Here is a 13,197-nt window from a genome sequence, read left to right on the forward strand (position 1 = left end):
TTCCATTTAAACCTCCCTGGTTTTTATGTAGAACCAATTTGGCCTAAAGGTTAATCTTTACACAAATTTGACTTCAGATTTGAGAAATATTTTTACCATTTAAATCCTATTTGCACATTCTATTTCTTCACCATCACTTTAAATATGACATATACTTATGTTTAGGTTCTTTTATTAAAAGATAGAAGACAAAAATACCAATAAAGAAATCTTTCTGAAATCCAAAGACCTATGGGGACAAGCCAGTCGACCAACTGTTGCTTAGCTAATAAAAAGCTGCCTGGGAGCTCAGACAGAGTTGTGCATTTTACATGAGTAGTAATTAGAAAGAAGAATACAAAACTCAGATGTCCCTGGGGAACATGTCTTAATGGACCAGATCATTTGGCCATCAGTTAGAGACAGGAGGTCCCAAATCACAGCGTTAGCACTAACGTAGCCGTGACAGGCCATCGGAGAAAAGATGAATGACACCGACTAGTCTTCCCTGTGCATTTATATACGAGCACAGCCAGGATGAAAGAGCTAATACTGAATAAGACGACTCATGTTTCTGCTATTAGAAATGGGTGCTCCCTTTGCATGTTGCAACTAGGCTCTAAAGATTTCCTCTGAAGCAACAGGCTTGATGACTCTCAGAGGAAATCAAGTTCTCCCTTTCACAGTTTGCTCAAATATAAACGATTCTCACTTGGGTAAAGCTCAGAGGTTTAACTTAATGAGTGATGCATTCACTAACCTTTAAAGAAAAAGCTACGTGTAAGGCAAACAACCAAAAGGGGGTAAAAAACAAGGCTCACACTCAACTGTAGTTCTGTTTTGTTTGTATTTTATATAGAAGGAAATGCAGTAAATTATACATCTGAGCTCATCAAACCGCTACCTGGAGCATGAAAGAGTCTATAGCATGTCTTGCTTACATTTTTGTAGCAAAGAGCAAAACAGAGGCAAAATAAAATATAATAAGAAATCTAGAAATCTCTGGAGGCGTCCACACTACATCTTGGTGACACATCCCCCAGCCAACACCATCTATTTTCCCATTTCTCCCCGCTCATGTTTCCTCACGTCAACTCGCACTGAGGCACGAGCGATGTACCTGCTGCAGCCCGGAGACAACAGGCAGCCATATGCTGATAAAGTAGGGAAAGTAAAGGTGCTATGGGCACAGCTGTGGTTCACAGGCAGGATTTCAAACCACAATCAGTGACGACTGTGTAGTGCCAACAGGTAAATGAAGCACAGGGAAATAAATGGCTTGTAGGAACAAATCCAATGACACTGCGCAGTGAGCGGGTTTTCTGTCTACTTACAGCTCATGATGATTATGCCTTTTGGTTAGTCTCCATTATTTTACATTCCCTCAACTCTCAAGAACACCACAGTTAGAAATCTAACCAACACCTGAGAACTGTTCACTTTGAACATTTTGCATAAACACAGATGATGATCATGGACATCAACAGCATGCTCACAAAAGTCTACAAAATCTTTTCTCTTTGTCGCAGTAAAGTTCAGTTCAGCCTTCAGAGACTGATACTATCCACCATGATACAGAGGCCAAAGCCAAGATGTCTGGGTACACAGGAAGCCTAATCATAGGTTGACTGAATTATTGCTTTTATCCTGTGTCTCTGTGAATAAAACGCTATCGACTTGTTTACAACCAAAGTGAGCTTTGATATCAAAGCTTTCTGTTATTACACCAGTGTGGAGCCCTGGAAGTGAAAAACACAGTACTTCATTTTTCAGCTTTTGTAATAAGCATTAGTTACTGTACTGGGCAAAAAGCCTCGAGCCACACCTTGGAAAAAAACAAAACAAAAAGGTGGGGAAATAGGTGCAGTGATTTATTGAATCGTGCAAACACACACAGACATACAGTATATGAAGCAAAAAAAGCAGCATCTGTACAATTCTAATGAGCTTAAAGTCAATATTTGGAACGACTAACATTACTCTTCTCATGGGAGTGACACTGCAGCGTCAACTCACATTCTCTGCTAAGACGTGCAATTTTCTATAGACGTCAATAACTAGCGTTTTGAATAAAGACCGGTAGTAATGGATAGCCCGGAAAGAAAACGTGTTATTAACTGTGCTGAATTGTATGAATTGTGCTCATCTTGAAAAAGCTCCTTCAGGTAAAGATGAGATAATAATGTTCACTTTGTGCTGCACTTTTAGATTTCTTGGTGAGATGCCATTGCTTGGCCAACACTAAACATCCCATTCATTCATTTTCAATACACTGGTGAGTGCCATTTAGATAAATTTGCATGCTATCTGACGTGGATTCATCTATAACTTCAGGGTCATTGTAGTATGACGTCTATGGCAGCAATAATAACTAACAATAAGTGGTTAGATTGGGAAAAAAACATTATGATAATCTAATAACTAATTTCCACTGTCACAATGCTATAGTCTCTGCATTGCTAGCAGTTGCTCACAGACGGTGTCTAGTCTTGAACAGTTGCCATATCAGTTCATCTGACTTAACTACTATCCAACATTTTAACTAAATAAATGGAAGGCGCCCAACTGTTAATGTCATGTTAACTGAAAAACACAACCTAAATTCTAACAAAGTGAAGGCTTCTACTTTGTCTCGCAGTGGATTTCCAAAATTTTATGGTGTGATATGGAATGATCAAATCAGACACGAGAGAGTTCAGTCTTTTAGATTGTCAGTGCAAATAGCAATTTGTCTAACTACATAGCTTATGCAACTAACAGTGGGTTGAAACAACAAACGCATATTTTTCAGAAGTCTTTGGAAACATTTAACAGTCATTTCAGATTTGATTCCCAGCGTCATGACCAGTTTCAGAGTCTATAAATCTTGGGGTTGTCACATAACTAAAAACAGCAGGAAAAAAAAGAAGCTATATGCAAGGAGCTTAGTTTAGCATGATGGGACGGAGTTCTAAGGTAAGCACAGGTTGTGGTGACACGCATTAATGCATCAGTTGTCATTCTAGACACCCATTGCTAAAACAAAGCACACAAAAAAAGAGTGAGAAAATGCCACATCTGGCGGAAAATGGCCTGACACAAACCTGCAATCAGCTTTAAATGCTTAATTTCTTCCATAGGCACAGCATCCTATAGCTAAATTCACACAGTCTTCAAAAATCTCAACCCAAAGCGCTATACAACTGAACATAAAGTTGGTTGTGGATAAGCCAAAGGGGAGAGATAAGAAAGAACATTTTTAATCCTGCGCCACAGAGGAGAAAATCATTCAGTTGTTCAGCTGGAGTTTCACACTTGGGCAGACAACTGTGGCAGTTATAAATATCTCTATCACGAGCCGGGATCTGTATATGTGGAGAGAGCTGAACTGCCATCGGCAGGGCTGGGCTTCTAAAAATAGCAGGCAGGTTGGTTGGCAGGCAGCAAGCCGACTCTGACTGTCTCTACTGGATTTGATTAGGCCTGAAGAAGCTCTGCCCGCCCACCCCCAACACTCACCCAACTGTGTGTGTGTGTTGGACAGCATTTCTTTTCCAAAGGCATAGCTCTTTCTCACTGCACACAGCCATAGGCACACTCGTCTACGGTTTCAAAAGTGCTTACATTAGCTTTTCTCAAGCACGATTCAATTTTCCTTGTTGCCAGGATGTTTAAGATGAATGTCTTGGAATATATGTGTGTCTGGGACTTACCGACAATCTGAAAATAAATAAAACCTTGCTCAAGTTATGACATAGTAATGGTGTGTTATGAGGTTCAAAAGGTAACAAAAAAAGAATAAATCCTGGAAAGGTTTTTGAAGTTTGCTGAGTCGATGCTTCCTGAAGAGATTTCGAAAATTTAGCTCCTAAACTCATAAGAACTAACGAGTGTTTCTACATTAACGGATACAGAATCATCTAGATTTATGTTTATAACCACAACCTCACACAGTATTACTAGTTTGAGGATATTTTAACTAAATATTCACATGAGCTGAACCCCATTTGAACCCATGTTTGCACGTGTTTGAAATGTGTGTCATGTGTTGTCTGGTTTTCATTTACATCCTATTCAAAAATCTAAAATTTCCATTGTTGTGAATATAAGCATGAGTGAATGTTTGTAACAATGTTTCAGACCATTTAACTTATTTTCCCTTGTTTGTTTTTTTTAGTCTGAACTGCTAAACTGATTTTTCTAAACTTAAGCTGTCATTTGCACTCTTCTGTCACTGTCTGTGATTATGTAGCCACAATCTTTGACACCGTAGTGTTTTTACACAACTGCTGTTGAGTGTCTTTGTGGACTTTAGTCCTATTTGAGCTGAGAAGACCATGATGAAGTTAAAACTAACCAATAATGAATAGTTTTTTTAATTGAAATGATCAAAAAGCAGAAAGAAAAGACTTCAGATCCAAAGAGACTCAATACACAGAAACAGCAGATAGCTGTGCAGACAGAATGCTGGCTATTGCATTAGCATGCTGAGGAAGTCACAAACAATTCCAGCCTGACAGATGGATAATGTTTTTGTGAAAGAATAATAACAAGTGCAAATCTATAGGCTACAGGCTGCTATCATTTTCACTCAGTGGAAGACTAAGGCACAGCTAAAGAAATCTGACAAATAGAGCGGGTTTTAGGCCTAGACCGAGTTTCTTTGGTTCGGATCATTTCTGCTGAAGTCTCTTAATTCACCGAAGCCACCTGAGGGTCCTGAATGTGTGGACAATTCCACTGAAAGCTGGTGAAAACGACTTGCTTGTAGCTGGACAACGAAGTCATTCTTTAGAAGGAACAAAATGTTAGTATTTTAAGGTTTTAATATTTTGTTTGAACTGTTTTAGAGGTGTTGATTCAACTGATAATCAGAATGATGCCTTCACATTATTACTGTGAAGCTACTCAGGAAGACCTCAGGAAGCTACAGATCAGGAATGAGGTTTACTTTATAAATCAACAGTGAAATTGTTGAACAGACACAATTATACATAAAGCAGAGAATAGAAAAGGCTCTGAGCAGACTGAAGCATAAAGCTATGGTGACGAGGTGAGTAAAGTAATTGACAGTGTCAAGGAAACCCAGTTAAGGACATGCCCTCGCTCTCGCAGGAGATGAGTGCCTGAAGATTTGAAGATAATCGGGAAAAACGGCACATCCCAGCAGCCACGTCTCCTTCACCTACTGTGGATCCATTCCACCCTGACAGCACACACACATTTTCAAGCCCACAGGCATTTGCAGTTTGGTAGAAGCATTGAAAAACAGGTGTTAAGATTGAGCGATGGAAGGTCAGTGAGATAAACATGTGGACTCCTCCTGTGCTGAATACAGATCAGTCATGATTGATTGCACTTACTCATAGTCTGCAAATATTCATGCCAAGAAACACAACAGTGCCAGATAAACACATTGACCATATTTACAAAACATGAAGGAATATGATTTATTGAAGAAAGCGTGTAGAAGCATATGCCTGTCAGTTAATAGTAGACAAATTTGGTATAGGTGTTAGAAACAAATTCACACTTCACTGGCCCAGCAAAGACGGAGATACACAGAGAACAGGGTACTGTAGTGCCAAGCCAGTTTGGCTAGAAGGGTTTCAATTTCCGGTGCATCTGTCCATCCATCCCCCGGCCAAAAACCGTTATTATCAGCTAATACAAATTCTCTCTCATCCAATCACACGCACACACAATGACGAATTAACAGTATTCATATAACAGTAGCTGTATTCTAAAAGGCACTAAAACATGGAGAGAGTTCATAAAGGATGATCAAATGGTTAGAAAGCCATCTCGTTACAATAGCAATGTTTAAAGTTTCTACGATGTAAACACTTCTTCACTGGGTTTGTGAATTCATGTGGGTTGCTACTATGTCTTACCAATATAGAAAGAGAAGACGAATGGACGAGAGAAGACATATGGAAGAAAGCGCTGCTGGCATTCACGCATAAATTGCTTCCCAGAAACAACCATGTCGCAAAAATATCAATATTGGACAATCCCATAAAACCACAGATTGGATTTAATAACAGCAATTATTGTGCTCAGCGCCAAATTCGGCTCTCTGCAATATCTGTGCAACTGCATAATGGTTAAAATCAGTAAATGCCTGCTGTCAATGCAAAGGCTAAAAAAGGGCAAAATTTAATGAGGTTCAAATGGGTCGTCGTTACCAAGCTAGTTACTATGAATATGGTTATGGCAAGTTTGGAATTTAAGTTTTTAAATGAATTTGGAAAAAAGACCAACCTTATACAGTTTATCCAGGTTAGCAGGTGAGCTAATGTTAAATAACTTTAGCCAAAACAGAGCAGCTCAGGGTCAGATGTGACCCCCAAAATCAATAATGAATTCAATGTCCTTCTGATGTTGGCTGTTCTTGTCCCCTCGACGCTGATCAAATTCCAGTTGGTAGAGGCTTCGCTGGATAAAACTGGGTTTTGTCTCACAAACATGAGCATATCTGCTCACGCAAACAAATTTCTTGCCAACCCAATGCAGCAGCAGCTAGCTGGGTTGCTTGTTCACTCTACTTCCTGAAGCCACATCATCCTTTGTTTCCTACCTTTATGCTGGAATCTGTCTTGTACTGTGAACCTTTGTCCTATGTAATGTATGTTATGTAATGTATGTAATTGCTGTTCCGTGTTGATGCTACGGGGTATTAAAGTTGCGTAAAGCATGTTTAAATTTCAATGTCCGTCAAGAAAGTCTGAGATGTTACACGCCAAACTTGACCTCTATGGGTGCTTTTACACATATATCCTCCTGTTTCTGCTTTGATTTTTATTTGAGTCTACTTAGCGTTTACATTGGTGACGTCATACAGAGTGCCTGTTTTAGGGATGGCGTCCTCTATCATCCTGTGTCAAGGGGTGAAATCAAATTCTTTTGACTGACAGTAAGCCGTGCAGCTCATGAACCTTTTATGTCCCCTCTCTCTGGTGTCATAACGAGGTCAGTGATATGAAAGAGACTATAAAAACATAAACAGCGTACATGTCAATATAGATCTGTATATTAAAGGAATACATTTACCTGATGGTCACCACTACTGATCTAATGGCTTAAGCAATCTTTTTCCTTTTTACTCAAAATAAACCAACTGGGCTTGACTGCTCCTTACAATCAAACAGATTTATTACTATGTTAGCTTGTTTGCTAATACTAAAACAACAAAGCTGCTCTCATAAAATCTTGTGGTTTGCCATTAAAGCTTTAAAGCCAATGAACTTTAGCAGAGTGCACTTGAAAACAAATCAGCTGCTTCGTTTTGATCAACGTGGAGTCGGTACGAGCAAATTCTGTTTCTGTCATTAAGGAACCCACCCACATTTCTGCATGTTTCAGAGCTCATTATTATATAACATGTAGCAGAAGCTGGGGTAACTTCCTAGGGAAAGTATTTGTGCTAACCCCTTCCAAAGCCAAAGAAGTCGGTGGGTCCAACTTTGGGTGACGGATTGTTGTGGTGTTGTACTGATGCTGGCACTCTTATTGTTTTATTGTGGTGGAAATGCGTGAAACAGACTCTGGATTGTCCACTTTTACAGCAACGGTGCCTCTTAAGCAGTCCATACATGGTCCACACCCGATTTTGACTGAAAGCTTTCAAGACATACAAACACACAGCTTGTTAGAAAAATCACAGTTAATATTGGGTGTACAGTCATCCAAGAATGATAGAATCCACTCAACCCAACTTATTTGCTGGGATGTTGAACAATGCCATACCTGTTCCTCCCTTGTACGTCAAAATGCATTAAAAGTGTGCTGGGTCCTGTAGGTTTGAGTCAAAGTGCTGAAAACAATACACCCTATAACAACAATGAGTCATACAGCTGCAAACCCAGAATAAATTTGCTATAGCATGCAGGCATAGGCGTCTATTGTGCACACAGTGAAATGAATCACTCTGGTGTCTACTGCATGTCCAACAATACATCTACAAGAAAGAAAAGAAAAAGCTCACGTCCTTACAACCTGCTCAAAGGCAGAACTCTAGCACGACCAGAGTCTCTTTGTAATTGTCTTTTTATGGAGGTTCGTGCACCATATTCTGCTTTTAAACCCAGAATCAAACTCTGCCTCTAATAAGCCTAACCACCGATTAAAATGTCCAGCCCATCTTAAACAATGGATATTTAACAACTTATCCAGCAAATCCAAAAAGAGTTTTACACACACGTGATGGTTCGAAGCCCCGGCTATCCCATGGGAAACTGTTTCGAGGGTCTGGGGCCACTCTCTGGTAATGTGGTGAACCCACTGAGATGGGATTGGCAGTTTCCGCAGGCAATGCCTAACCGGTGCTATGGGGTTTGGTAGGTGGAAAGCCTGCTATTTCTTCATGAAACGGCTATGGACTCACTTTGTGTTATCGTAAATTTGACAAACCATGGGTTTGCATTTATGGGAGGGGGTGTTACGGCCCTAGCAGGGCCTCTCTCTCTAATGAGGGTGCCTGTGTGGGCGTGTCCCACTACCTCCTGCCTGAGGTGCCACCTTTCCCTCCTGTACAGCTGACTCCCATCAGCAATTAAAGGTATTTAAGCCCAGAGCAGGGTGAGCTCTGGGCCAGAGTGCCATTTGTGTGGGTACAGCTAGTGAGCTGAGTGTTTGTGGTGTTTCCAGCTAGTGAGCTGAGTGTTTGTGGTGTTTCCAGCTAGTGAGCTGTGTTTTGTGGTGTTTCCAGCTAGTGAGCTGTGTTTTGTGGTGTTTCCAGCTAGTGAGCTGTGTTTTGTGGTTTCCAGCTGGTGAGCTGCGTTTTCCTTTTGACTTTTTTGGCATTACTGACCAACGCCTGAGTTTTGTTTGTGTTACTTTTATGGTGATAGCGGCTTGTCCGTCTCTTTTAGTTGAATTACTTCAATAAAACTATTTCATTTTACTGTTTCGCCTCCTTGACTCCTTTTTCTGACCCGGTCACTTTTGTTACTCCCCCCTCACCGCCTAGACCCCCCCAGGGGAACGTAACAATACATAAAACTCTGTCTAGGAAGTACAGAAAATTAAAATAGAATTTTGATAAGATGTTCTCTCTGAACAAACTAATATTGCAGCTGCTTTTGACCTTGCACTGCAGATTATCCAAACCATAAACAAAAAGGCTCAAAACACAAAGATATCCTGTCATTTAAATTCCAGCTCCATATTTTTGTTCTTTGTCTCTGCTGGAGTTACTCTGCATGATCCCAAATAATCCTCATGCATCTCATCCTGGGCACTGGTGCAGTCCCTCAGTTCATCCCCTGTCTGAAAAAAGCTGTTTACTTTCCTTTCCCCTCCCTTCATGCCAGCTCGAACAACAGGTGGGTGGGGCCTCTTTGCTCATAGCTAAAGCTTTGCATCTGAGGTGAATATATTAGGAATTTCTTCTCTCACCAAAAATTGAAACCAAGGGTTTAGAGCAGGCTGAAGCCTGAACGCTGGTTAACAGGAATTATTTATACATACACCAACCTCATTTTCTTAAATTCTTGGCCATGTATGATATGAGCTTCAACTATTAATAATTGTATATACTTAATAAAAAGATCAAAAATAGTTTACATTTTGTTGTAAGTTTTTTCTGTTTAGATGGCCATTAATCACACAAAACACACAAAAAAATATAATAAGCAGTTTTGCATTATACAGTATAACCAAATCTTTACATTAAGTTAAAGAAATATAGTATAAAGCACAATATCCACTTTTTGTTCATCTACGATCATTTGGCCCAGTCATTTTTTCCCTTTATAAGATAATGTAAGTGCTAGACAAGTCCTTGCAGAAGCTTCTAAGTTCACCAAGGCTTAGACTATGAAAAAAGGTTTTTCTTTTTTTCCCCCTCCCAACAATTAGTCATCATCCTATCAAACTTTTCAATGGAAAAGGTGTGTTCGGTAGCACATCTGAACATCAAACAAAATAGGTTTTCTCTCTGGATGATTCATACAGGACAAAGCCTTCACAGGTATTGTGGCATTGTGACTTTCAAAGGCAACACAATGCAGTCTCCACACTTGCAGGTGTCTGCTGTGCTACAGGTGAACCCTCAGCAACTAGACTCAGTCAGACCGCCCATTTCTACCCTTCAGATACCCACAAGTCCTCAGTGAAACTACATCCCCTGCTGATCCTGTGCATTCTCATTCTGCCGGTCTCCTTTCCACCACTCTTTATTACCTAGTCTAATTTATTCTCCTGTTCACTCTTGCTATTTTTGTACAAAAACCCAAGATGTTCCCCTCGTGTCTACAGCTCAGATTCAATGAGCAGAGTGCATCAGGAGCCAAGATGTATTACCATCCACATAAACACACTGCTTCCACAGACATTTACAAGAAAGTCTAATTGACAGTAAATTGTGCAAAACCATGCACACACAGTATACAGAGCTATTGGTGTGAACAGGAAGAGAGACAGAGGCAAAGTAAGAAAGTAAAGAAACTAGCCAGAGATACTTATCATTTGAGAAAAGGTGCAGTGAGATTGGACAAGGATGAAAATGGATTTTCACTAAACCATACAACAAGCCAGAAAGCACAAGAAACAGACTGTTTGCATTTTGAACTGAGCAAAGGTTTCCTTTCTTCCCCACGCACTTCAGAGAGGCTTTTATTTAGTCACCTTAATGTGGCTGTACTCAGCCTTGCTGGACTCGCTGCCGACGGGCTTGGTTTCAGCCCTGGGTTTGAGGACTTGGCGGAGGGGACTGGAGATTGGTAAGCCCGTCACACTGATTCCATCTGTTGACAAAGCACAGCAAAACACAGTCAGAAAAAAACAAGAAATCATTAAATTGAAGTTGGCAGAGCATTTGCATCATTTGTGGTTCGAGTATTTCTACAACTGTTGGGTATCATTATAAAATATCGTCGTCACTCCTGAGGTTCCTTCATGGGGTAGTGCTTAGAAAGCTCAGAAAGACCTAAATTAGATCTGATGCAAACCAAAACAACTGTTTAGTGTTTTTAAACTTTTGACAGACAATTCACTCAGCATGGCAGGTCTACAATTTCAGCAGAAGCCAAAACCATGAGGAGCAACACTTAGTACAGAGACAGTTTAGAGGCTAGTCTTTAATTAAGACCCAAAAGAAAGAAGTGCAGCTAAAATGTTAAAAGAATTGGTACCAAACTATGTGTGAATTTTCTCAAATGTGAACTGAAATCATAAAATGTATTGCTAACTAGTAGTAGTAACTATATTTTACAGACTCTTGCACATATATAGTACCTTGCCGCATCCCAGAATACAATACAAAACAGACCACAGAAGCGTTTTAGCTCAATCTTGCAACGTGAGCCTGATAGTTGGTCTGGATCGAGGTTGGCGATCACCAACGGACCAAACACACCAGGTGTGAAAACAGCCCTGGTCTAATCTGTTAGCATGATTATGTTCTGTATGTGGTCCTGTAAGTGAGGCCTAATTCCAATCTGTCAACTATATGACTACGACTATATGACACACAACATAATTATAAAGGGGGACTCTGTTTCAGACGTATTCAGACGAAATCTTTATCTAAATCTCTCACATTTCTTCATTCTCTTTTTCTTATTATTTAGTTTAGGCAACTTACATGTTCTATAAAAGGTCCTAATGTATGTGTGCTGCTTCCTCTCTACTGGACTCTCACTTCCCTTTCTTGCTGTTAATTGGCTCCTGGTGGTCCCTCCAAAAAGCCAATGGGCGAAACCTGAGCCCCCATCAATACTCTGCATGGGTTATTTTATAGGCTAAGTTGGTACACCTCTGATAACTGCCAGCACACAGCTAAATATTAGTAATACATATTTCTGCATCAGTTACTGTAACTTGCACACATGCTCAAAGATAACTAACTTAATCAGGACGGCAACAATTAGCATGAGCACGACTTGGGGTCAGACGAAATTAGTGGGTACCCTGAAACTAACACACAGTGATGAACCTTTATAGTTATGCTGTTCCGAAAGGTCTTGATTAACCTTTATGTTCATTCTGTAAGTTCTAGTGTGTAGTGCTGTCAGCATATATTGCATTACACTGAGAGATCTAACAATTTCTCTGCTGTCACTGACATAAAATCATGTCTATACACAGCAGAGGTTTACCCAATGATACAAAATATCAGTGGACTTTATCTCAGGCTGCTGTTATCATTTTTCTTATCAGATAGCAAACATAGTTCATCTATTGCATCACAATTGCTCTACGGCCTATCTGATTTTCAAACTTTTAAATAACAGAAAATCTGAGATCACTGGGTTTATGGTACTATTTGGTGCATGAGGATATGAATGAATGATTTTATGTCCATGACCTGAGAGAAGCAGCATGGACACAGAAGCAGCTGCACAATCAGCAGCTGTTAGGCACCACCAGAGGGGCTGCTGCGCTTTGAACTCACTGAAACAATACACAAAAATGACGCCCACAGCTTAAGCTCTGACGTCAAAGGAATCATGTCACTCTCCGACGTCAGCAGGATAAAAAGCCCTGCAATTTCCCCCTAGAGAAGGGAAATTACCGGCCTTTGCAGCAGCTTGGGCTATTGGGTTCATGATGGACATATTCACAAACTGTCCAGCTCTAAAATAGCTACATAGAAAACCGTTCAATAGAACCACATGGAAGAGGACTTCTGTCAAAGGGACTTGCTTGTACTAAAGGATTACACTACTGTGCTGCTAGAATTCATTTAAGTGAAAATTTGGATTATGCTAAAAATACAACAACAACCAATAAACATGGATATGTTGCATTTCCGACTAACAACTTGGCAGGAAAAACAAATGAATATAGCCGTAACAATTGTGAGCAGATGAGAAAAAATCTTAGTAAAAATAGCAAGAATTCATAAACGGTAGAAAGAACACACAGATTTCCTTCTTGCATATTTTTTTGATGAAATAAATAAGAACAGTTTGTTCAAACACACAGTGCTTCGGGCTCTTTCGTCTCCAACTGCAGTCTATTTTAAATAAAGGCCTGATTCTCGATTCGGAACGTGTTAGTAAGGACCCAGGCACTTTTTGAGAAAATTCTCAAACTAATTAATTATCCTCTGCCCACCTGCTGCAGATAAAGGGGACTTTGATCTAACCAGAGGCTTCATTTAGGTACACCTACAATAACAGACTTCTGGGGCCACCTGGGGGCAACAGAAACAAGTTGAGAACACAACACTGATTAACTTTATCATCAACTTTTATCATCAACTTTTATTGCAAACAAGCTGCTTATTTACAC

The 13,197-nt window shown here is 40.0% G+C and overlaps 1 protein-coding gene across 3 annotated transcripts in view; it reads right to left on the reverse strand.

Annotated features, from left to right (window-relative positions):
* trappc9 (trafficking protein particle complex subunit 9) overlaps positions 1 to 13,197 on the reverse strand; it is a 242,605-nt gene that overhangs the window by 137,277 nt on the left and 92,131 nt on the right. For all 3 annotated transcript variants that reach the window (XM_080863780.1, XM_080863781.1, XM_080863782.1), the window contains one exon: positions 10,588 to 10,706. In XM_080863780.1, the coding sequence (XP_080719906.1) occupies positions 10,588 to 10,706 (119 nt within the window). The remainder of the gene's footprint in view (positions 1 to 10,587; positions 10,707 to 13,197) is intronic.

Source organism: Rhamphochromis sp. 'chilingali' (genome assembly GCF_963969265.1).
Source record: "Rhamphochromis sp. 'chilingali' genome assembly, chromosome: 17".
In the NCBI taxonomy this organism is placed as follows: Eukaryota; Metazoa; Chordata; class Actinopteri; order Cichliformes; family Cichlidae; genus Rhamphochromis; species Rhamphochromis sp. 'chilingali'.